General features: G+C 37.2%; 1 protein-coding gene across 1 annotated transcript in view; it reads right to left on the bottom strand.

Annotated features, from left to right (window-relative positions):
* Positions 1-1159: 1159 nt before the first annotated feature.
* LOC110935470 (cysteine-rich receptor-like protein kinase 10) overlaps positions 1160-24697 on the bottom strand; it is a 47060-nt gene continuing 23522 nt past the window's right edge. The window contains exons 3-5 of the mRNA XM_022177855.2: positions 1817-2054; positions 1586-1733; positions 1160-1506 (exon numbers count right to left, since the gene is read on the bottom strand). Of these exons, the coding sequence (XP_022033547.2) occupies positions 1195-1506; positions 1586-1733; positions 1817-2054 (698 nt within the window). The 3' untranslated portion in view covers positions 1160-1194. The remainder of the gene's footprint in view (positions 1507-1585; positions 1734-1816; positions 2055-24697) is intronic.

Genomic DNA, 24697 nt, shown 5'->3' with positions numbered 1-24697 from the left:
TATTCCAAAATTCGTCGTATAATTGAAATTTTTGCTCCAAAATTCGTATTGTAATCGATATTATTGCAGTATGAACGTGAACAGTGGCTGGAAATACAGAACAGGATCGCGTGTAAGAGACGATCTCTCGAATGAAACCCTAGAATGTAAGAGACGATCGTCAATATATACAATCTCCGTCGTGAAATTGGAGAGATAAATCGCCGTCGTAGATCACCGTCATCAATGTATACAATCTCTCAAATGAAACCCTAGATTGTAAGAGACGATCTTGAACAGGGCTGGAAATACAGAACAGGAGAGCGTGTTTTTTCTATTAGATGCCACTTAATTACAATTTTGCCATGTGTTCACATTGGTTCTCGCAATAAAGGGTGGTTCCTAACAAATCTTTATCCTATATATATATATATATATATAAGATAAATAAAAATACTTAAAGAAAATGATAAGATGTGACATGAAATAGAAACAACTTAAAGAAACTAATTTGATGTTTACTAATTTTCCACAGCATTATCCATGTATAGACTTTCAAAAATATTATAAACTAGTATTTTGACTCGCCTCTCTACGGCGACATCGAAATTTAAACTAACACGAACTTCTGACGTCAAATACTTGACCCGATTCGTTTTTGAACAAAATTTACGCTAAAATGTAGACGAACTGAAAACGGACATAAAAATAAGTACGAAAACATATTATATTTTACATAACTCATTAACAAGAATAATAACATCAAAATGTAAACCAACTTAGTTTTATCTCGAAACGTACTTAAAAAAAACATGTAAGAAAATGATATTTTTTTAGTTAAGGAATGGTACCGCTTGTTGCGGTGGCGTTGAAGCGTAAAGTAACTTGAATTTCTACCACATAGTGAAAACGTATTATATTTGACCTGACATATTATATTCGTCAGACGTAGATAAAAATAAACACGTAAACTTAAGAGAGGTTAAAATGATATTTTACAAAGTTCTTATCAAACTAAAGGAGTGTAAGTGACAATATAGAATGTTGAGAGATTAAGGTTAAAAAAACAAAAAATAAAAGATAAGAAAATAAAATTAAAAGACAAAATGAAGAAGAAAAAACCATTCATTTGACAATTGCTACGGTAAAAAATCGTTTGAGAATTGTTATCTATAATAATGTTTAAACTTAGTTATAATAGTTTAATGGCTCTATTCATCGAGGATGTACATTCGTAATAAGCGAAGCATCAGCCGGCCAAACAGTTTGTGACATCACTTGCTCTGATGGTGTATATGAAACCCCTCTCCGAGATACAAGAGGAGGATTTTCTGGCACAGGTAGTGGAATAGAATAACTATTGAGCATTAGGACTACCGAATCCATTAATGGTCGTAATTCATCATCTTGTTGAACACATAATAAGGCGATATTGATACAACGTAAGGCTTCATTATCTGAGATAGAATCCACTAGATTTGAGTCAAGTATCTTGAATGGTTCTCCGTTCGTCCACATAGTCCATGCCTAGAAAGTAATATGTTGGAGTAAGTAAACTAAATAGATGAGATGACATTTAGCGTGTGGATGAAATGCGTGTACTCACATGGCATAGAAGGTCTGCGTAACCAGGTTGAGAGACCCTAGTATTTTTCTTTCCGCTAATGATCTCTAGAAGCACTACGCCTAAACTAAAAACATCAGACTTCACTGAGAAGTGACCATGCATTGCATACTCCGGTGACATGTACCCACTTACAAAAAGCAAAATAAAAAAAATTATCAAATCATAGTAATTCAGCTGGTAAAAGTGTTATGTGGAAGTTAGACAACTTACAAAGTTCCAACAATTCTATTTGTCATCCCTTGTGTTTGACTTCCACAAACAATTCTTGCCATGCCAAAATCGGAAATTTTGGGATTCATTTCTTCATCTAACAATATGTTGCTGGTTTTTAGATCCCGATGAATAATTCTTAACCTAGAGTCTTCATGTAGGTACAACATCCCTCTAGCGATTCCTTTGATTATTTTGTAGCGCGTTGACCAGTCCAGTTTAACTTGTTTTGTAGGATCTATACATTATGACAAGAAGTTTAGATTGGTGTAATCATGATATGGTATACTTGTACTAAGAAATAACACAATTACGCTTTAAAGATTCTTGTTAAGAAATGGAATATATATAATAATATTAATTAAAGCATCCAGGACTTGGTGAATTGAAGGAGTCACTCTGTTTTTCACAAAACAAGTGTAATTCTCAAGGGTATTTGTCTTCGTATAATGACTAGATTTTTATCTTTACTGTTTTCGTTAGTTATGTAATAGTTTAGGTTTTATATTGTGATTTCTTATTTGATTATTTCTCTAGTTTGTTACTTCTCTTCCCTGGAGTATGTCCCTCAATCCCTAGTCCCACCTTTTAAAGAAAATTTTCTTACTGGACCTTCGTTAAAAACTTAACTCCATTAAGTTTTTTTTCGAATTTCAAACTAATGGTTTAGGGCTTTTGATCCAAACCAGTATACGAGAATATACGAGTCGATTAATGTAAAACTTACCTCAAAACGGTGCTACAAACGACTTGATTTTTGTTAATTGGAAGTTTAAACACCCGAATTGAAATACTGTTTTCATCGTTTGTAGCAACGTTTCGAGGTAAGTTTAACACCAATCTACTCGTATCATCGTTCTGATCAAAAGCCTAAAACATCAGTTTGAAATTTGAAAAAAAAAAATACTTAACGGAGTTGTGTTTTTTTTTAACGGAGGTCTAGTGAGATTTTTTTTTAAAAGATAGGACCGCCATTGACAATATTTGAAGGTAAAACTACTATAGGCCAACTATGAGTGACCATTTCTCCAATTGGTGCTCCCTTAATTTCTATGGTGCTCTGAACTAAGTCAAAGTTAAATGGGCGTGACCCTTGTTCAATCAAGCATCACCTACCATATTTCACATCCTGCCAACCTAACAAAAGTAAGTGGCTATAAATGTAAACATGTATATATGTTTGTGATTGCTTTCGCCCTCCCTTTCATGCTCATCTCCCTAGTAATTTTGGTATAATGCCTATTCTACTAGTGCATGCCTTATTGACTATCTCTAGCCTCGCACATTGGTTCTTTCATTTCTTTATGAGCTTCTTTTCAAGTCTCATCCATATTACAAATTACCTCAAATGTTTAAATTTCTCTTTTATCTCTTTCATATGGATACAAGACCAAACAAACCCTTTCCCAAGTTAACAACTTGTACGTTCACAGGATAGGGAGATAAGTGTAGGAATTAGGTTCATCATTTATAAAATATAATTACAAAATATATAATAACGAGACTCTCGTTATTCGTAGGAAATATCATAGTACAATACCGGTTGCAATAACTAAATAAAAAGAATATAAAATATAATTATATATACCAATCTTGATTCAAGCCGCATCTCTGGTGGGTCCTTCACGCGCACTTGATAGCATCCTAGATTCGAGTATTCATCACCTTGAGTCTTGAAAAATACTCCTTGACTGCAACAAAGAGCACACTAAAACGTTGACGATTTTGGTTGAGGCACGTGTTCAACACGCTTCCCTTAAAACAGATTTCGCGCCTCTACTAAAGACGACGCGTCTATCTCCCAGGGTACAACAGCCGAAGCAGTCTATACTGCCGGAAATGGCCACGCGCCCGAGGTTACATAGAATAGAATTATAGTGTTTGAACTTGTGGAAAAATAATGATACGAAGGTGATGGAATCGAGTAGAGAAAATTCATCTCTCTATAATTCCCAACATATGGATGTTCAAGTCTTCACCACTTCTCCAAGAATTCTTCATACATAATATTTTTCTCTTGTAGTTTTCTCATCATTCCAATGAGTCACATACCCTACCATTTTTTACAAGAGTTGTATGTAGTGAAGAGTTTCTTGGTGATTTTATTAGAGACATAAAACTCTAATAAAACTTTCACTTAATTAGTGATTTAATTAGAGACATAAAACTCTAATAAAAGCTAATCAAGTGACATAAAACTCTACTCAAGAGTTTCACATATGGAGTTTAATTAGTAATTATAATTTCATTCAATTATAAATTAACTAAGTATCCATTCACTAATTTTCCCAACAATCCCCCACATGAATGGAGATTGTTCAAAACACTTAAAATTTCCAATGTAACCTCGACAGTTGAGTTTTGCATACGATAGGTATGTGTTACCCTTTGAACCTTCGCTCATGAAATGCACTTAGCCCACTAGCTCTGAGTAGATCTCGATGTCTTTTAACTCGTCTGTCGTTTGTGTAGACGACAATACACTTCACACAAGACTCTCCCTAGCCGGGTCATCTCCTCATAGTCGTGTCCAATAATGGTCGTGGAACACTTTCCTGGTTCTGCGAGAACTCTAGGAATTGTGCCCCCAATTCCATTCGAAGCGACTCCACTTCTCTCTAACATAGGTGATTCTCCTTAGATCATTAAAAGCATTGTGGTTATCGTGATTTATCCAAATCATTTACCACATATTATGCTTAGCCTCACTCTTTGTCACTGAATATCATAGGAATAGACTAGGACGTATTTAAACACCCTTTTATACTTTGGGGGTATGTATAACCATATATACTAGCTTATGCATATCATTTATGCCCCCACAGTGACCACCTTTAGGCATATGAGTTAGTTGTCCTATTGAACTTAGATCTTGGGATCTCCAGTCAACTAAGTTAGGTGTCCTTCACATACCCTTTTTCCATGGGCTTTAGTATCATTCCACAACTTGATCTCTAATAAACCCTCAGGTTGTTGGATCCATAACATTAACAAATAACTTTGCGTATTTGAGATCAGTTGTCATGATGTGTTCTTAACTCATAAGTTAAGTTTGCCTATTGCCAACTTCTAAAACTATAACCTCAGTGGCCATCTGAATCTGGTTATAATATATGTCTTTGTAAGATACGCTTATCATTTAAGGCAAACACCTCCATTATGCACCGCGACCTTTGTGTCCTCCACATAGTCGTTTGTTTGCAATGTTAGATTGGATTACAAAATCCTTATTGCCAAACTTTTATGATACAAATGCAAGACACCCCGACATTTAAGTGTTATAGGATATCATCCAGATGGGGTAATGAAAACCATTTCTACATACCCTTATAGGGTTGTTTCTAAATGGATCCTTCCCCACATTTCTTGCCATTTGATCAACATTTCCGTAACTTCACTTATGATGACATTTATACACATATGATTGAACAAGATCAACCTCATTGTGTGAATTCAACTCATATTGCATTCCGAGTTGACCAAAGAAACACATGCCATTGTCATAAGTTTGTCACCAACTTAGAATAATTCTAATTTAACATCTATAATAAGCTTAGACAATGAGTTCTCCTCATTAGCTTTTCGAACAAACTCTTAAAAAGTTACATGTCTTTTCCTTATAATGAATGAAAATTTTCCCTCAACTTTGTCTATACACAAATTCTTTTTGTGTTTATACACATTTGAATGTTTAGAGTTAATTAGTCTCCGTCAAGACCCGTAATTAACCATGTACTTGTCTAGCATGCTTTAGACTACAATACTTTAGCATGTGAACAGAAGATGCATCATTCTGATTCTTCACAGCCCTAAGGATATCATAATATCACTTTGCAACATTCATTCCTTGTTAAGACAAAATAATGAGACTTATTCATAATCCTAAAACATCAATATTTAGGAAGGTCTCACAAATTATTGTATATAGCACATAGCTAAATTTCATCATTCATTTAAGGAACATAACTTGATTACCTTTGATCTCCAACAATCTACCATTGACTCATAAGTACTTAAACATAAGTCTTAATCCAAGTCACTTGGTGAACACATTCATCACCAACAAGATGAATGTTTCTTGTCTACAATCACTATTATGTGTGAGATAAAGTCAACTAGATCGACACTCAACAACATGGAATTCATAATTTTGCCATAAGTGATTTGCACACATCTATTGTTATTCATTAGGAGATATGTATATTTAGGATGTTCTCCCAAATGAAGGTAAAATCTCCATATAGATCTAACAATAATCAAGTGGTAGACGCATCTACTTATAAATCTCGCAAGATTTATTAAAGGTATATAATAACATATAGTACTTTTACTTTCATATGTTAGAATTCACACTTGTGAATTTTTTTCAATGACTTCTAATGAAGTATGCGACATGAATGTCGTTAGTGTATTTCATCTCAATACACTCACTATGTTCTTTCATTAATCATTCATGATGTGGTTATACATTTGATGTTTCGTCTTTGACTTTTAGTCAATGTAACAACTCTCAAGTTGTTTATGTCCAAGTATTTTCATGTACTATCCGTTTAAAACCATATTCTTTTAAACAATGTATAACCGACGTTATAATTATTTTCCACAAAAATAATTTATACGTCACAACCATTAGTGATTTATTTCTTTGTAAAAAATTTCATGTGTTATCCGAAGATATTGAACACAAAACAATAAAATACATTGGAAACTAAATCATAAGTGCCAATCACTTTTGAAATTTAAACGGAAGCATAGACAATATGTAGACATCAAATAACAAAGTGCTTTTATCTTCAACACTTTATAATCTGACAGAAATCTTCTCAATAATATCGTCTCATGGCATGTCTTGAGGTACTCCCTCAATAAGACTCCATGCACTTGTAAGTACAAGTTCCCCATTTCGTGTTTAAACTTTAAACTTGGACAATTATGCTCAAAACAACACCAAGTTGTTACAAATACTACATTTAAGTAGTAAACTTGAACAATTAAATTTGTTCACAACAACACCAAGTTGTTTTTCACCAAATAACATTTTCTAACACGCATGTTAGAAAAAAAAACGTTATAACAAGCACATTATAGAATCGAACGTTTACATAAAACGTTTTCCAAAGATATAGTCTATAAAATAAACTATTTCTCATCATCTTTAATGCTCACATAGGCAATTAAATGTTTACATAAAACATTTCTGTTCATTATGAACAATCTCTAACCTTGTATTCGTGATACACATTTTCTAACACACGTGTTAGAAAATTTAAGTCATTTTATATATACAAAACATGACCAAATTAGAGCATTAAATGTCATCATTAAAACTCATCAAATGTCATCATTAGAACTCTACTCAAGAGTTTCACCAAATGAAGAGTTAAGAGTCTCAATTATTATATACTTAAACTCTAATAAAACCCATCAAATGTCATCATTAAAACTCTACTAAAGAGTTTCACCATATAAAGAGTTAAGAGTCTCAATAATTATAGACTTGAACTCTAATAAAACTCATCAAATGTCATCATTAAAACTCTACTCAAGCGTTTCACCATATGAAGAGTTAAGAGTTTCAATAATTATAAATTTAAACTCTAATAAAACTCATCAAATGTCATCATTAAAACTCTACTCAAGAGTTTCACCATATTAGAGATTTTATTAGAGACATAAACTCTAGTAAAAACTAATAAATTGACATAAAAACTCTACTAAAAGTCTCACTTTATTAGAGATTTTATTAGAGAAATAAACTCTAATAAAAACTAATAAATTGATATGAAACTCTCCTTAAGAGTTTATCTTCTATTTGAAGAGTCTAGTAAATGATTTTAATTTCATTAAATTCATATAAATACCACACCATCACTTTATGGTGATTTAATTCCTTGAAGCCAATCAAACATCAACTTCAATGTATGACATTTTATTTATAAATTATATAAAGCATTAAAAACAATACAACAACAAATTGCTTATATAAAATGTCAACATAAAACATTTCAAAGCATTTGTATTTTAATCATTTTAACAATAATGTTAAAACGAAAGAAATTCTAACGCGCACGTTAGAAATATTAACATTTCCACAAAATGTTAATTCGACTTGCTAAAAACACATATATGGTTCAAATAAATAATTCATTTCTAATACACACGTTAGAAACTGAACAATTAAAAAATTGCTTCCAAGCTAACACGTTTCATGAACGTTTCTAACACACATGTTAGAAGACAAATGATTACAAAAATCATTATAAGACATATTTGTTCATATCAATCCATGGGTGGATGAAGAGTCTACTTTAAATAGAGACTTAATTAGAGACATAAAACTCTAATCAAGTAACATAAAACTCTTATTTAAAGACATAAAAGACTCTACTTAAGAGAATTTAACGTTTACAAAAAAAATGTATGGTTTACACCAATAATTCCGGTCTAACACACATGTTAGAAAATTTAACGTTTAAAAAAAACGTATGGTTTACACTAATAAACCCGATCTAACACAAAAGTTAGAAAAATTAACGATTCCTAAAATCGTTTCAAAAACCAAACGGTTGGACCAAAACTATTCGTTTTGTACCACGGTATAGGATTTAAGATTGTATCTCAATCTCAAGAAATCCAAACACAACAAGTTGTACCACATACATATTTCCCAAAAAAAAATTTATAAGATCATAGTCTTTAAAAATATTTTTTTTATTATAAATCCTTTTGTGAACCCAAAATTCTTATAAATAAGGTTTTAGGATTGTAGCAACAATCTCACAAAATCTATTTTAAGTTTGTTTGAATTAGGTTCACCATTGTTGGTGCATCTAGTGTATGTTAACTACGTCTTAATCGAGTCTTAGGTCTAATTAGGATAGATTAGGGTTGGAAATCAAGAAAGTGGGTTATTTCATGTAATTCCACTTGAAATGACAACATGTCATTTCAAGCGAAATCATAAGAATTGTAATTCCGCTCGAAAGCAACATAGGGGTTCCGCTTGAACAGTTTGGAGCGGAATCAGGGTCCGCTTGGGAGTGTTTCAAGCGGAATCAGGTAGGCTATAAATAGGAGTGGTTGTATCATTTGGAGTGGAATCTGACCATTTGTTCTGAGTCGAGGTGCTGCCGGATTTTCGTCAGAAATCATTGTAAAGCTCAGAAAATCAGTAATAGAAAGGAATTGAAAAGGAAACAAGCTGTTTGACATTGTTTGCATTGATTCCGCCTTTGTAAATGATGATGAACTACTCAACTTGACTGTTTAGGGTCACCAGAACGATCCAACAAGTGGTATCAGAGCACAGGACGAGGAGTTCATACCAATTCAGCTTGATTTCTTCGGATTCTCACACTTCTACACCTTCTTTTCTAATTTGAACATAATTCAACGGTTGAAATGGCCTGATTTTGACATATATCAAGCGAAACATAGTGTTAACTAATCCCTGAGAGTTTTGGACCTTAATTCGAATAAATTCAGACAAAACAAACTAATTCCGCTTGAAAATCATTCGAATTTGATGACATCATCACCTTATTCCGCTTGAAAAAGTTGTGCAATTTCAAGCGAAACCTGCTTAAAAATCATATTCCGCTTGAAATGCTTGTGTAATTTCAAGCGAAACCAGTTAAATTCATATTCCGCTTGAAAGATTGTATCTTATTCCGCTTGAAAACAGGTTCCGCTTGAAATTTTCAAGCGAAATAAGAGATTTCGCTTCAATATCAGGTTCCGCTTGAAAATTCAGTTGATTCCGCTTGAGAAGCTATTTCGCTTCAAAGTGATTCTGCTTGAATTTGCTGTTTTTCAAAATTTCAAAAACTTTCTAAGTGTTTGTTGATTTTTTCAGGTACGTGTAAGATGGATGAATTTATGAATCCTTTCAGTGATATGTATGCCTTTGCTGGAAACTCTAGAGATGATACTTCTAGCAACACCAATGAGAACACTCCGAATACAAAGAAAACTTTGTCGGATGCTTTAGGCGTGGAGAGTGCATACGGAACATATAACAAACCTCCAAAGTTGATGGCAATCGAAGAGTGCAGTCGGTGGGCCAAGAAATTTGAAGAATGGTTAAAAGCATTTGCTTATCCGAGTTGGAAAAGTTTAAAGAACGGATATATTGGAGAACAAAGTGGTGAACTTCTGACACAAACTGAAGATATAGAGAATTTTGTCGCGGAGCAAAAGTGCATCGCGTTGCTGTTTCAGTCTGTCCGAGAAGATATAATATCTTTGATCGAGTACAACAATGCTAAAGATCTTTGGAAAAAGTTAGAAGTGAAATGTTTGGGTAGTGCAGAAATAGTGAAAAACAAAAAGAAACTGCTAAGAAAAGAGTTTGATTTATTTGGTTGTTTAAAAAATGAATCAGTTTGCAAAATCATTGAGAGGTTTGGGCACCTGAAGTTGGAGCTGGCGAGACATGGAATCATCTATTCTCCAGATGAATTAGTCGAAAAATTGTTTGATTCATTGCCAGATGAGATGGATTGGCAATACTATGCCTTGATGTTGAAGAATACGATCAAGTCTGAGGATCTTACAGTTGATTTGTTGATTGAAAGACTAGAAAGTCACGAGCTGGATATAAAGAAAACACACAAAGTCAATCACTCGTCATATCAGCAGAACTTGGAACTGTATTATCCAAAAAGCATGATTCCCAAGAATACGTCTCCCAAGACAGCTTTTTCTGCTGAAAATTCCAACACATCAAGCAAAGAAAGTACAAGCAGTGGATTTCATAGTGGTTCTTTGATGCGTGTCAGTGTATATATGTTTTTAGATGTATATTTAAGCCCTTTTTACACTTTTAGCCAAGTTTTAAATTTATAAAACACGATATTCACTAACACTAAACACACATATGGGCAAGTGCACCCATCGTGGACGTAGTATAGTGTTGGTAAGATACCGAGGTCGTCCAAGGACACAAGAGCTTTTAATACCGGTTTATCCTCAACGTCTAATCAAATCAAAAAGGTTAGAAAAATGTTTTAAACTAAGAAAAATAAAAACTAACTAAATGCTGAAAATAAAAATAAAATTAAAAACAGATAGACAAGATGAATCACTTGGATCCGACACGTGTATTAGTATAACCTTTGATTATTTTCGCACTTTTGCACTTGTTTAAGAGATTATCTTAGTTATTGTAGTAGGCCCCTCTTTTGAAGGCGACGTTACCCTCAACCCAGTAGTTTGAGTCAGCAAGGATACAATCCTAAAGGGTCGGATTATTGAAAGATAATGAATTAAGTTATTAATGCAAATTATGGTAGGCCCCGCTTTTGGCGGTGACGTTACCCTCGGCTAAGTAGTCTGAGTCAGCAGGGATACAGTCCTAAATAGCCGGGTTATAGTATTAATAGTAGTTAACTTATGAGGGGGTCAAAGAGTTTGGATCCCCGCCATCCAATACCTATGGGCATTGAAGGAGATCCTACTAAATTTGACCCAGGTCCCAAGCAGGACCTCTAAACGCTGAACAAGGGCAAGACCCTTACCAAACCGTTCCCTTAACCCCCGACCAGGTAGCCAACATACCTCCATATAGACCGTGGAGATATGAATGGTGAAAATCTTTTATTTTATATAGACAGTAAAATAATGCCAAGACACCACGGACAAACGATAAGGAAAGATCACCTTCAACATAAGTAACTAGTTATTAAAGTCATTAATACAAAACCAAATAAAAAGTGCAAAAGATTAAAAATAAAAAGTATTATACTAAACACTTGTCTTCACCAAGTGATGTAAGAGACTTAGGCAAACATGGCCTTGATTGTCAAGAACTCTTACGATCAATCTTGGATCCCGAGACGACTCACACACTCTACGATGGACAATGGATGATGGTGGTGGATGATGGTGTTATGGTGGTGGTGGGTGGTGGATGAAGTGTGAGAGAGGTGGTGTGCCAAGGGATGAGAGAGAATGAAGCCAAGCTCCTCTATTTATAGGCTGAACAGAAGGCTGGACACGGCCCCGTGTCCGCTGGACACGGCCCCGTGCCCGCCTGACACTCTCTCTCCTCATTAATTGTAATTGCGAATTACAATTAATGCGCCTGCTGTACTTTCACCACGCCCCCGTGTCCGCTGGACACGGCCCCGTGGTGGGCAATGGAAGCTTCTACTGGTTTGTCTTTTCTGCTGCTTCCTGGGCACGCCCCTGTGTTCGCTGGACACGGGGCGTGTTCAGACTCTGTTTCTTCTCTTTTGCCTTGGGAGATGCCGTTTAGGGTCCGGGCAGTCCACTTTTGTTCCTTTTCTTGTATTTATGGTAGAATTAGTAGTCTTTTTGCTTCTTTTGTGATTTTGAGCTCATTTCATCCTGAAAATACAAAAGGAAGACAAAAACACTATTTTTCCAACATTAGTACTTAAAAAGGGTTAGTTTTATGCCTTAATTGATGTGTTTTATATGTTGCATTTTACACACATCAAATACCCCCACACTTGAACTTTTGCTTGTCCTCAAGCAAAACTCTTTAAATGTGGCTTATACTCCCAAATGGAATAGGTAGAAGAGAAGTTTTTTTAGCTTGTCCTAGAGTGTCGGGAATCCAAGGTTTTTATAGGTTTTATTTTTATTTATTTACAATCCTATTCGTTATGATTTATTTTGAACTTTTCATAAGATGAATTACTTATTTGGGCATAGCATGCCTTATTAAAATTCATTTATATACAAGTTCACATACCTCACGGGAGATCACTCAACACTCGGCCGAAGGTGTATATTTTAGTGAATCACTCGAGAGCGGCACGGAACTTACGTCTTCCATAGGCTTGCCAAGCAATCAATCCTCCTCCTTTTTAACTTTTTACCTTTGTAAATATCAAGAGGACTTTTTGGGTGAAGGCTTGGGTTTAAAGGTGGGTGGTTGGTTAGTGGTTAGTAAAAAGGGCGAAAATCGTAACAAGCGTCGGTTTTCGTGAAGTACCTTATTTTTAGTGACTTTTTATTTTGAAGTATTTCTCCAAACAAGCTTTTTATAGCTTTTGTTTGTTTTTGACTTCATCATCATTTATATATATATTTTTTTCGTCACATAAAAAGGCGATTTTTACGAAAAAGCGAACTTGTTACTAAAAAAAAAAAAATAAAAAGGTTTTTGGTGGGTAAAAAGGGTTTTGGGGTAATGAAATGAAAGGTTTAGGCTCAAAGGGGCTATCTAGGGGGATTTTGGGTAGGTAAAAAAAATGAAAAATAATGGTTTTGAAAGAAAAATGGTTAGTCCTAATGCCTCCATCATTTACTTACTTGGGTTTAAGTTGGTAAGGACCTGGAATGTATCGTCGTGGCAAGTTCTAGATTTGTAAGGACCGAGCGGCTATTCACACAAGAAACGAAAAATGAGCATTTAATCTAAATATGTGTATTTTTATGCTCAATAAAGGCTCAAAACTCACTTTTGTGGGAATGGGTTTTTAATGTGACCAAGCATATATAATCGAATTTTAAACTAGACTTGTTATGCCGTTTCATAATTTTCTTATGTTGGTTCCTTTTTTATCACGACGCTATCGGTTGTAAACTTGTAAAAATATAACCTTTTTAGAACTTGTTATTCCCAACTTAAACTAAGACAAGTAAATAAATAAAAAAATTGAAAAAGTTTTTGAAAAAATTTGGGGTGTTTAGCGGTTCCAATAGAGTTTTGTGTAAGGCTTGTGTTTAGCATTTTGCAAAATTTCAAGGTTTTAGCATCCCCCCCACACTTAAATTACACATTGTCCTCAATGTGTCCAAAAATAATGTTTTTGGTTGATTAGAATGTATAAAAGTGGGTTAAAAAGCAAAGATTTATGTTACTGGCAGTCTGGACACGGCCCCGTGTTCAGCGGACACGGCCCCGTGGTGAACTGCCAGTAACGAAAACTTACAGAAGGTGAACATGGGGGCGTGTTGGGTGAACACGGCCACGTGTCGGGCAAAAAATTGCAGGTCAGTAGCCAAACAGCAGATCTGGGAGATGGACACGGGGGCGTGTCGGCTGGACATGTCCCCGTGTGGACAATCTGTTAGCCCGAAAAATAGGTTTTTCTCCCGGTTTCTCCATCCTGGGGCTGCAAGTGCTAATGTTTAGCACTCTAACCCTTGCATTGCACCTGTTTAATCACTTAATACCAACCAACGAAGCACAAACCATCCTAAATTACCATTGTTAAACATTATCCAAACATAAAACAAAATAAAGATAAAAAATAGTTAGGGAAAGTAAATTGTTCGACAAATGGCACGCAGGCCATGAATTGTTTGATAGATAAGAAGGGCATTCAAACCTGTGGGCTCATCACCAGCCAGCCCCTTGTTCCTCCAAGCCTCCTACTCCATGTCTTCATCACTACCATCACCTCCACCCCCTTGCCTCGCCATGTACTCCCGGATGCTACCGATATCATCTTGTATATCGTTAATGTTGCGTTCGATAGCTCCAACCCGGTGGTGTGTGTTGTTGGCGAGGTTGTAGGTGTTCCTTGAGCACATGAGGTTTTCCTGCAAAAGATCATGTAAACTTTGGAAGTTAGGAAAACCGCCTCCTTGAGAGGAGGATTGACCCGGATCGCCTTGGGGTGGATACTGAAAATGGGGATGTGGTGCATGAAGAACTAGAGCCTCTTGCGGGTTCCATGCATAGCCTTGCGTCCTCTGAAAGCTCACCGTCCCGTCCTCCGCTTCATAAAGCAAGTTCATGGCTCGGCAAATGTGATAATCGACCCGGCCCGACCATGGACTCCTTTCGAAGGATCTTGGGATATTCGTGAAGTGCTTGAAAAGACGGTACACCCATCCTCCGAAGAAGATCGGTGTAGGAGCATGAGCAAGGCGGTTTAGGTGCATGTTTCGCAGTAGGAGGTACGGAACATCTAGAGGCTTCTGGTTGTGGATGCAGTGAAGGACAACCAAATCTTTCAACCCAACAACGCCACTACTGTCATGGCGTTGGTTCAGCGAGTACGTGAGGAGCCTGTGGATGTAGCGGTATAACGGGTCCCTCAGTTTGGTGCTGCTCGGGTTGTAGATTCCTTCACCTATTTGAGCCCATGCGGCTTGGCGTTCAGTTGCATCCAAGTCTCGTAACCCTCCGGTATTCTCTTCATTCCCCGCTTCTTCATCTTTGTATAGCCCAATGATAGATCCAAACTGTGCCATGGAGGTTCTAAACGTGGTCCCTCCACATCGAAATTCGACCGCGTCATGATCAAACGGTTCGCGCCTCGAGTTGAAAATGAAGGTGCTATAGAACTCCATTGTGCATTGATGTACCGACCGTAGTCGGGTGGTCAATGCGACATGCAGTGGACCCCTCACAATGTTGTTGAAGCGGTCAAGTTGGTTCACCATGGTTAGCAAATCAGTACACGCCCGCCTTGGGTACTCTTCCGGTCGTGTTTGAAGAACCTCGTACCGTGCCCTAGCATCCAGTTCATTTGCGCTAAACCTTGTGAATTTCGACATCTGAAAAGAATACATAAAAAGTTAGTACGAAACAAGGAAAATCAGAGTGAAACTGCAAACAGTGGGCTGGACACGGCCCCGTGTTCAGCGGACACGGCCCCGTGTCCAGGCGTCTGTAACCCAAAAATTCCATTTTTCGTCCCGATTTCGAAAACCTGAAAATTTTTAGCCCAATAGTAGCGGTTTCCCCCGAAAATGAAACCCTAAGTGTCATTTTTCTCAAAACAAACCGTTTACCCTTTCAATTTCGTGTTTTTCGGTTCAAGAACAAGGGTTTGGGGTTTTATTTGGAAATCGGACAAATCTATCAACAATACTTGCCTAGTTACTTTCTACTACACTAATCTAAACTACTACTAACAAATTTCATCAAAAATTTTGAGTTCGATCCGGATGAACATGAAGAACCCTAGATTTTTCCCCAATTTTTGATGTTTTAACTACATGCAAGTAACTAATCTAACTACTAATGAAGATAGAATCATACCTTGACGTTGTTAGATTCGGTGGTGACGTAGAAAAACTGCAGAAAATCGCCTCGAACCAGAGAGTTTTCGGCTAAACGGGGCGTGTGGAATGGTGTAACTGATAGGAAAAGAGGGTTTTATCCCGACAGTCGCCTCGACACGGCCCCGTGTCCAGCGGACACGGCCCCGTGCCGGGCAAAGTTTTTGAAATTTTTTTTTTTGTGTGCTCGTGTGCATGCCCCTTATCTCCGAAAATGGTTAGAGGATTTACCGGTTTTTTTTAAACGTACACTTACCTGTAACATGTCTGGTATGAGTTTATTCATTAACCGTTTGAAGTGAGATCTCCTCTTCCTCATCCTCAATGGATCCTCGGTAGAGTTTCAGCCGTTGGCCATTGACTTTAAATGGTGTCCCATTTCGAGTTTTAATTTCTACTGCACCGTGTGGAAAAACATGGGTGACGGAAAAAGGTCCTGACCACCTAGATTTTAACTTACCAGGAAATAATCGAAGTCGTGAATTAAACAATAGAACTTGGTCTCCAACCCGAAATTCATTAGATTTAATATATTTATCATGTAAATTTTTCATTCTTTCTTTATAAATTTCGGAGTTAGAATATGCATAATTCCTAAGCTCGTCTAATTCGTTTATTTGACAAAATCGATTTTTACCGGCATTTTCCAAATCTAAGTTTACGTTTTTTATTGCCCAGTAGGCTTTGTGAGCTATTTCTACTGGCAAGTGACAACTTTTTCCATAGACGAGTTTATATGGGGTTGTGCCTATAGTGGTTTTATAAGCAGTTCGAAAAGCCCATAAAGCGTCGTCTAATTTATCGGCCCATTCTTTTTTATTTATTCCTACGGTTTTTTCAAGTATTCGTTTTAAACCTCGATTAGTCACTTCGGCTTGCCCATTTGTTTGAGGATGATATGCTGTTGAGACCCGGTGATAGACCCCATACCTTGTTAATATTTTTTCGAGTTGATGATTGCAAAAATGGGTACCTCTATCACTTATCAAAGCCTTTGGTGTCCCGAAACGAGAGAACAACTTTTTCAGAAATTTTACCACCACTCTTCCATCATTTGTTGGAAGAGCCTCGGCCTCTGCCCATTTAGACAAGTAATCGACTGCCACAAGTATATATTTGTTTCCCTTCGAAGGTGGGAAAGGTCCCATGAAATCGAGTCCCCACACATCAAAGATTTCACAGACGAGAATGCCATTTTGAGGCATTTCGTTTTTGGAAGAAATATTACCTGATCTTTGGCAGGCATCACATGTCTTTACAAGGTTTTGTGCATCCTTGTAAATGGTCGGCCAGTAAAATCCTGAATCAAATACCTTTCGTGTGGTACTTGCGGCACCATGATGTCCTCCGTATGGACCTTCATGACAATGATGGAGAATTCTTCGTGCTTCATTACCATAGACACACCTTCGGATGAGCTGGTCGGCACACATTTTGAAAAGATAGGGGTCTTCCCAAAAGTAATGCTTTACATCAGCAAAGAATTTTTTTCTTTGATGATGTGGCCATCCTTTGGTGACTACACCGCTAGCTAAGAAATTAGCGTAGTCGGCATACCATGGTTCTTGTCTACTTTCCATCATTTCCAAGGATTCCGTGGGAAATTTCTCGTTGATTTGCTCGTCTCTGGTTGTCTCCAAAGCTGGGTCTTCTAAGCGTGAGAGATGATCTGCAGCAGTGTTTTCTGCTCCTCTTTTGTCCTTGATTTCAATGTCGAATTCTTGGAGGAGTAGAATCCATCTTATCAAACGGGGTTTTGCGTCTTGCTTCTTGAAGAGGTACCTGATGGCTGCATGGTCTGTATAGACTACTGTTTTAGAAAGAACAAGATAAGAACGAAATTTATCAAAAGCAAATACCACCGCTAGTAATTCTTTTTCTGTAGTTGTATAATTTTCTTGCGCATCATTAAGAGTTTTACTAGCATAATAAATTGGGTGGAAATGTTTTTCTTTTCTTTGTCCCAAGACTGCTCCAACAGCGAAGTCACTTGCATCGCACATGATTTCGAAAGGAAATTTCCAATCTGGCGCTATCATGATAGGTGCATTGACTAGCATTTCCTTGAGGGTTAGAAATGCTTGATTGCATTCCTTGTCAAAGATGAAGGGTGCATCTTTTTCAAGTAATTTTGTTAGAGGCCTTGAAATTTTTGAAAAGTCTTTGATAAATCTTCTATAAAATCCGGCATGTCCTAGGAAACTTCTGATTGCTCGCACGGAGGATGGAGGAGGTAATCGAGAAATAGTCTCTATTTTTGCTCGATCAACTTCCATTCCTTCGCTTGAGATTTTGTGACCGAGTACTATTCCCTCTGTTACCATGAAATGGCATTTTTCCCAGTTAAGGGCGAGGTTAGTTTCCTCACATCAGGATAGCATTCGTTCAAGATTATCGAGGCATTGGTCATATGAGTCTCCAAAGATGGAAAAGTCATCCATGAAGACTTCCATTGTCTTTTCGATCATATCATGGAAAATGGCGACCATACAACGTTGGAATGTTGCAGGCGCATTACATAGACCGAATGACATGCGTCGATATGCAAAAGTTCCGTAGGGACATGTGAAAGTTGTTTTCTCTTGGTCTTCTGGTGCTATCGGTATTTGAAAGTAACCTGAAAAACCATCTAAGAAACAATAAAATTTATGACCGGATAATCTTTCTAACATTTGATCAATGAAGGGTAAAGGAAAGTGGTCTTTCCTAGTCGCTTCATTTAATCGCCTATAATCTATACAGACTCTACATCCTGTGACGGTTCTCGTTGGTATTAATTCATTTTTCTCGTTAGTTATTACCGTCATACCTCCTTTCTTTGGGACTACTTGAACGGGACTTACCCACGGGCTATCGGAGATAGGGTAGATTAGTCCGGCGTCGAGTAGTTTGATGACTTCATTCTTAACCACTTCTTGAACATTGGGGTTCACTCTTCGTTGTGGTTGAATTACCGTCTTGTAGTCATCATTCATTAAAATTTTGTGCGTGCACATGGAAGGGCTTATTCCTTTAATATCTACAAGCTTCCAAGCGATCGCGTTTTTGTGTTTTTTAAGTAGGTTAACTAATTTCTCTTTTTCTTTATTACTTAATTTAGATGAAATAATTACGGGTAAACTACCTTCTTTGCCTAGGAAAGCATATTCCAAACCTTTAGGAAGTTCTTTGAGCTCAATGGGTGGGTCTTTAGAAGACACCTTATTTTGTGGCTCGTCTAGATCAAGAACCTTAAAAGTTTGTTCTATGGCTATCTCTTCCTCGACAAAGTGGTCCTCTTCGTTGGTTGTATCGGGTGGTTCAGCTTCATCTTCAATTAGGGGGTCATTGTTGCCAAAAGGATATTTCATTGAGCGCTCAAGATCTATGCTCCTTTTGAATGCCCCTAATTGAAGAGGTAGATTGTTGAATTTCCGGTTTTTCAAAGCTCTATGAGTTTGTACAAAAGGTTTTCCCAAGACTAAGGGGGCGTCATCTAGGATGACGAAGTCGGTTGGGATTACCATTTGATTCGTTTGAACCAAAACATCTTCAACTACACCGATTGATTTTATTACTTTCCGATTGGATAGAAAAATGGGTATTTGAAGTGGAGAAAAATCACTAACACTTAATTTTTCAAAAATGTAGTTAGGCATTATGTTAACACAAAGATCTTTATCGATGGTGATATTACTAATAAATGAATTTTGAAAGAAACATGGAACCGGTGTAATGTTAATTTCAAAAGGATCTTCTTTTATTAGCGAGGTTTGATCATTAGTTAACTTAACACTTACTAAGTCTTTGATTTTAGCACTAGTGTTTAACTCTTTTAAAAACTTAGCATGAGGGGTTATTAAACAATGATTTTCGAAAGTAGGTGACAAGAGGTTAATTTCTTCAAAATTAGACTCTTCTTGAATTTTAACATTACCGGACTCACCATTTTCGTTGTTTAACTCATGTGTCGGTTTTTCACTTTCTTGTTCTTCCATTTTTACATTTTCAACTATCTCAACGTTATTATCATTTTTTAGCTCTTCTCTTGCGCGGGATTCCTCTTCCCTTGCGCGAGATTCTTTTATGCAACGTTCGATAGTTTTAATGTGTTCTAATATCCTATTGGTCACTTCGGTGAGATTGAAAGAATTTGGATCCTCAAAGCTTGAATCCGGTTGTTCGATCCTTGGTTCCTCATAGTACTCATATGAAGTAGATGGTTCACACCATTGTTCTTCATTGTAAGTATATGATGGATAAGGGTCGAAACTTTGTTCTTCATAGTACTCATATGAGGTGGGTTGTTCACACCATGGTTCCTCATAATAAGAGTATGAAGGTGGTGGCTCATATGTTGAATCTTCAAAGTATGAGTATGAAGGCTCATACCTTGGTTCATCAAAATATGAGTATGAGGGAGTAGGTTCATACCTTTGGTCTTCATAGGATGTGTATGAAGTTGATGGCTCGTACCTGGGCTCCTCATAATGGTTGTATGAATTGGATGGTTGATATGAGTTATTATATTGAACCGAGCGTGCGTTACGACAATTAGTGCAATAATTACCCCTATAATCATCCTCATCATAGGTGTAGTTGTAACCTCTTGAGTATTGATCCATAAGAATCACTCAACAGACCACAACTGAGTCTCGGGACCAGAAAACAAAAATAAGACGGAAACAGAAGCTGGACACGGCCCCGTGTTGAGTGAACACGGCCCCGTGTTCAGGGTCTGTATCTGGGCGTTTTAATTAATTTTACTGGTCACGTTGAGCACGGGGGCGTGTTCAGTGAGCACGGCCCCGTGTTCAGACTCTGTATCTGGGTATCTACTCTAAAAATATGCAGCACGGGGGCGTGTTCAGTGAGCACGACCCCGTGTTCAGGCTACTGTAAATGCAAAACTAAACTAAAATGCAGAAAAAATGCGCGCGTTTTAAAAAGGTTTTGAAAAACTGATTAGGCCGTCGATTTTAAGCTTTCTTAAAATCCTTGTGTCCCCGGCAACGGCGCCAAAAACTTGGTGCGTGTCAGTGTATATATGTTTTTAGATGTATATTTAAGCCCTTTTTACACTTTTAGCCAAGTTTTAAATTTATAAAACACGATATTCACTAACACTAAACACACATATGGGCAAGTGCACCCATCGTGGACGTAGTATAGTGTTGGTAAGATACCGAGGTCGTCCAAGGACACAAGAGCTTTTAATACCGGTTTATCCTCAACGTCTAATCAAATCAAAAAGGTTAGAAAAATGTTTTAAACTAAGAAAAATAAAAACTAACTAAATGCTGAAAATAAAAATAAAATTAAAAACAGATAGACAAGATGAATCACTTGGATCCGACACGTGTATTAGTATAACCTTTGATTATTTTCGCACTTTTGCACTTGTTTAAGAGATTATCTTAGTTATTGTAGTAGGCCCCTCTTTTGAAGGCGACGTTACCCTCAACCCAGTAGTTTGAGTCAGCAAGGATACAATCCTAAAGGGTCGGATTATTGAAAGATAATGAATTAAGTTATTAATGCAAATTATGGTAGGCCCCGCTTTTGGCGGTGACGTTACCCTCGGCTAAGTAGTCTGAGTCAGCAGGGATACAGTCCTAAATAGCCGGGTTATAGTATTAATAGTAGTTAACTTATGAGGGGGTCAAAGAGTTTGGATCCCCGCCATCCAATACCTATGGGCATTGAAGGAGATCCTACTAAATTTGACCCAGGTCCCAAGCAGGACCTCTAAACGCTGAACAAGGGCAAGACCCTTACCAAACCGTTCCCTTAACCCCCGACCAGGTAGCCAACATACCTCCATATAGACCGTGGAGATATGAATGGTGAAAATCTTTTATTTTATATAGACAGTAAAATAATGCCAAGACACCACGGACAAACGATAAGGAAAGATCACCTTCAACATAAGTAACTAGTTATTAAAGTCATTAATACAAAACCAAATAAAAAGTGCAAAAGATTAAAAATAAAAAGTATTATACTAAACACTTGTCTTCACCAAGTGATGTAAGAGACTTAGGCAAACATGGCCTTGATTGTCAAGAACTCTTACGATCAATCTTGGATCCCGAGACGACTCACACACTCTACGATGGACAATGGATGATGGTGGTGGATGATGGTGTTATGGTGGTGGTGGGTGGTGGATGAAGTGTGAGAGAGGTGGTGTGCCAAGGGATGAGAGAGAATGAAGCCAAGCTCCTCTATTTATAGGCTGAACAGAAGGCTGGACACGGCCCCGTGTCCGCTGGACACGGCCCCGTGCCCGCCTGACACTCTCTCTCCTCATTAATTGTAATTGCGAATTACAATTAATGCGCCTGCTGTACTTTCACCATGCCCCCGTGTCCGCTGGACACGGCCCCGTGGTGGGCAATGGAAGCTTCTACTGGTTTGTCTTTTCTGCTGCTTCCTGGGCACGCCCCCGTGTTCGCTGGACACGGGGCGTGTTCAGACTCTGTTTCTTCTCTTTTGCCTTGGGAGATGCCGTTTAGGGTCCGGGCAGTCCACTTTTGTTCCTTTTCTTGTATTTATGGTAGAATTAGTAGTCTTTTTGCTTCTTTTGTGATTTTGAGCTCATTTCATCCTGAAAATACAAAAGGAAGACAAAAACACTATTTTTCCAACATTAGTACTTAAAAAGGGTTAGTTTTATGCCTTAATTGATGTGTTTTATATGTTGCATTTTACACACATCATTCTTCATCAAATTCAAGTCAATCAGATGCAAAGAATCTATTTCAATGCAACATCGCTGTAGACTTAAAGAACGCTCAAAACTTCAGCGAGGAATCTGCGAAGCAACAGATGGTGTTCTTAGCGTCTGTGCTAGAGTCGTATGAAAGCCTTGTGGCAGGCAAGATAGGCAACACCAACCTGACAAAGGAAGACTACGATCAGATAGATCCTGAGGAGATGGAATTGATCGACATAAGGTGGTGTATGGCCAGTGTAGTGAGACGGGCGCAACGTTTCATGGAGATTACAGGAAGGAAGTCTATTAGTGGACCTTCTACCAAGTTAGGCTTTGACAAGTCTAAAGTGACATGCTTCAAGTGTAAACAGAAAGGTCACTTTAAGCGTGAATGCCGAAATGCTTATGCTGATGATTCTGAAAATCCGTTCAGAGAAGACTACTACAAAAGAGCGATTTATCATCAGAATAAATCAGAACTGCCCAGGATGAAGCAGCTTGAGGATAACTCTAAAGAGAAATCCAGAGCTCTTGCTGAGATTCATGACGATGAAGGTTTTGACTGGAGCGAGTTGTTACCAGAGGAGGATGCGGTTGGATATGCGTTCATGGCAAAATCTGTTGAACCTGTTCCTTTTAAAGATAAAAGAAATGAAGAAGAGAAGTATATCGGCAGGAGAATGAAAGCTCAAACTAGGATGATCAAAATATCTGAGAAATTCACTGAAGCAAAAAGAGCAAAGAGATGGGATCCAGACAGAGAATGTTATCTTGACCCCATGGGAAATATTGCTATTGATTCAAGAACCCTCGATTTTGATGCCATGATTCAACAAGTTGCTGAAGAGGAAGAGTATTGGCAAAGAAAATGGTGGGGAGGTGGAAAAGAGAAAGAAAAAGAAGTAAAGTCAAAGAAGATTGATGATGGGATCATTGACACATCACAAGAGTTGAATGCTGAAAACTTGGGAAAGATGGCTGCCAAGGTGCTGGCTGCTAAGGAACTTGAGGTAGACTCTAAGTCTGAATCTGAGTCTAAAGCCAGGTCAGTTCAAATGCGTCAACGAGTGATTCAGCTAAGAAAGTAAAAGGTGACAGTGACTGCAAAAATTGCATGAAAGAGTGCAAAGTTTGTAGTACAATCACTTACCTCAGTGGTAAGAAAGTTGATGATTTGACTGCTAGAGTCCGAAGTGTTGAGGATCAGATACTTGACCGTGATAAATGGTTGAAAGCTTCGAACGACAGATTAAAAGAATTAACTGACAAAATTGAAAATGATAAAATTGACAAAGAAAAAGTTAGGAAAGAAAATGAGCAATTAGTTCTTGAAAATCGTCAGATTTCTGAAAATTTTGAGAAGCTAAAACGAACAGTTAAAGATGCTGATGAAAGAAATAGTAAGACAACAAAAGAAAATAATCATCTGTCGGGAGTTCTTCGGGTAAAAGAAGAATTAATCAACCAACAATTGGATGAAATTGCAAAGTTGAAGCTTAAATTTCAAGAAGCTGAAATTGAAAATGAACGCATCCAGTTGAAACTAAAAAGTTACAACTCCGTAAGCTTTGTTTTGCAACACATTGTTCCCAAACCCATCGGGAAAAACAAAGCAGGCGAAGATGTCTTTTCGGATGGAACCGGGGTGGATTATCATCAAGTTCCACCACCAGTTCTAAACAATTATTCAAAAAAACAATCAGGGTTGGTTAATCTTGAAGATGATAATGAAGTGAAACTTCCAGACACGATTGATGTCACATTCACTTCATCTTCCGGTGACGATAGTGTCCAAACTAAAGTGGTAAAAAGTGTGGTTGAGAATGTTCTAAAATCTGAAAGTGACACTACTGAGGAAGATAAATGTTTCTTGGACAAATACATTCCGAAATCAAAGTCCAAAAACAACTTAAATGAAGAACCTAATCTTGTCATGTACTAGATGTCGGGATCGGATAAGTTGTATTCGGATTTTGAGTTTCCACTGGAGAATGTAAATGTTGCTAAATTGTCAAACGTGTTCAAATTGATTGAAATTGACTTGTCTGAAGTAAAAAGCTTAAACCAAACAAAAAGACAAATGAATTTTGAAAAAGATAAAGCTTACTACAAGAAGCCTGTTGTTCCACCACGTTTTTGTAACAACAATCGAAACAGATAGTCGGGTGGTTATCAGGGTGGTAAGAATTTTCAAA

The sequence above is a fragment of the Helianthus annuus genome, chromosome 1, assembly GCF_002127325.2.
Source record: "Helianthus annuus cultivar XRQ/B chromosome 1, HanXRQr2.0-SUNRISE, whole genome shotgun sequence".
In the NCBI taxonomy this organism is placed as follows: domain Eukaryota; kingdom Viridiplantae; phylum Streptophyta; class Magnoliopsida; order Asterales; family Asteraceae; genus Helianthus; species Helianthus annuus.
This window is presented reverse-complemented; position numbering and strand designations above follow the sequence as displayed.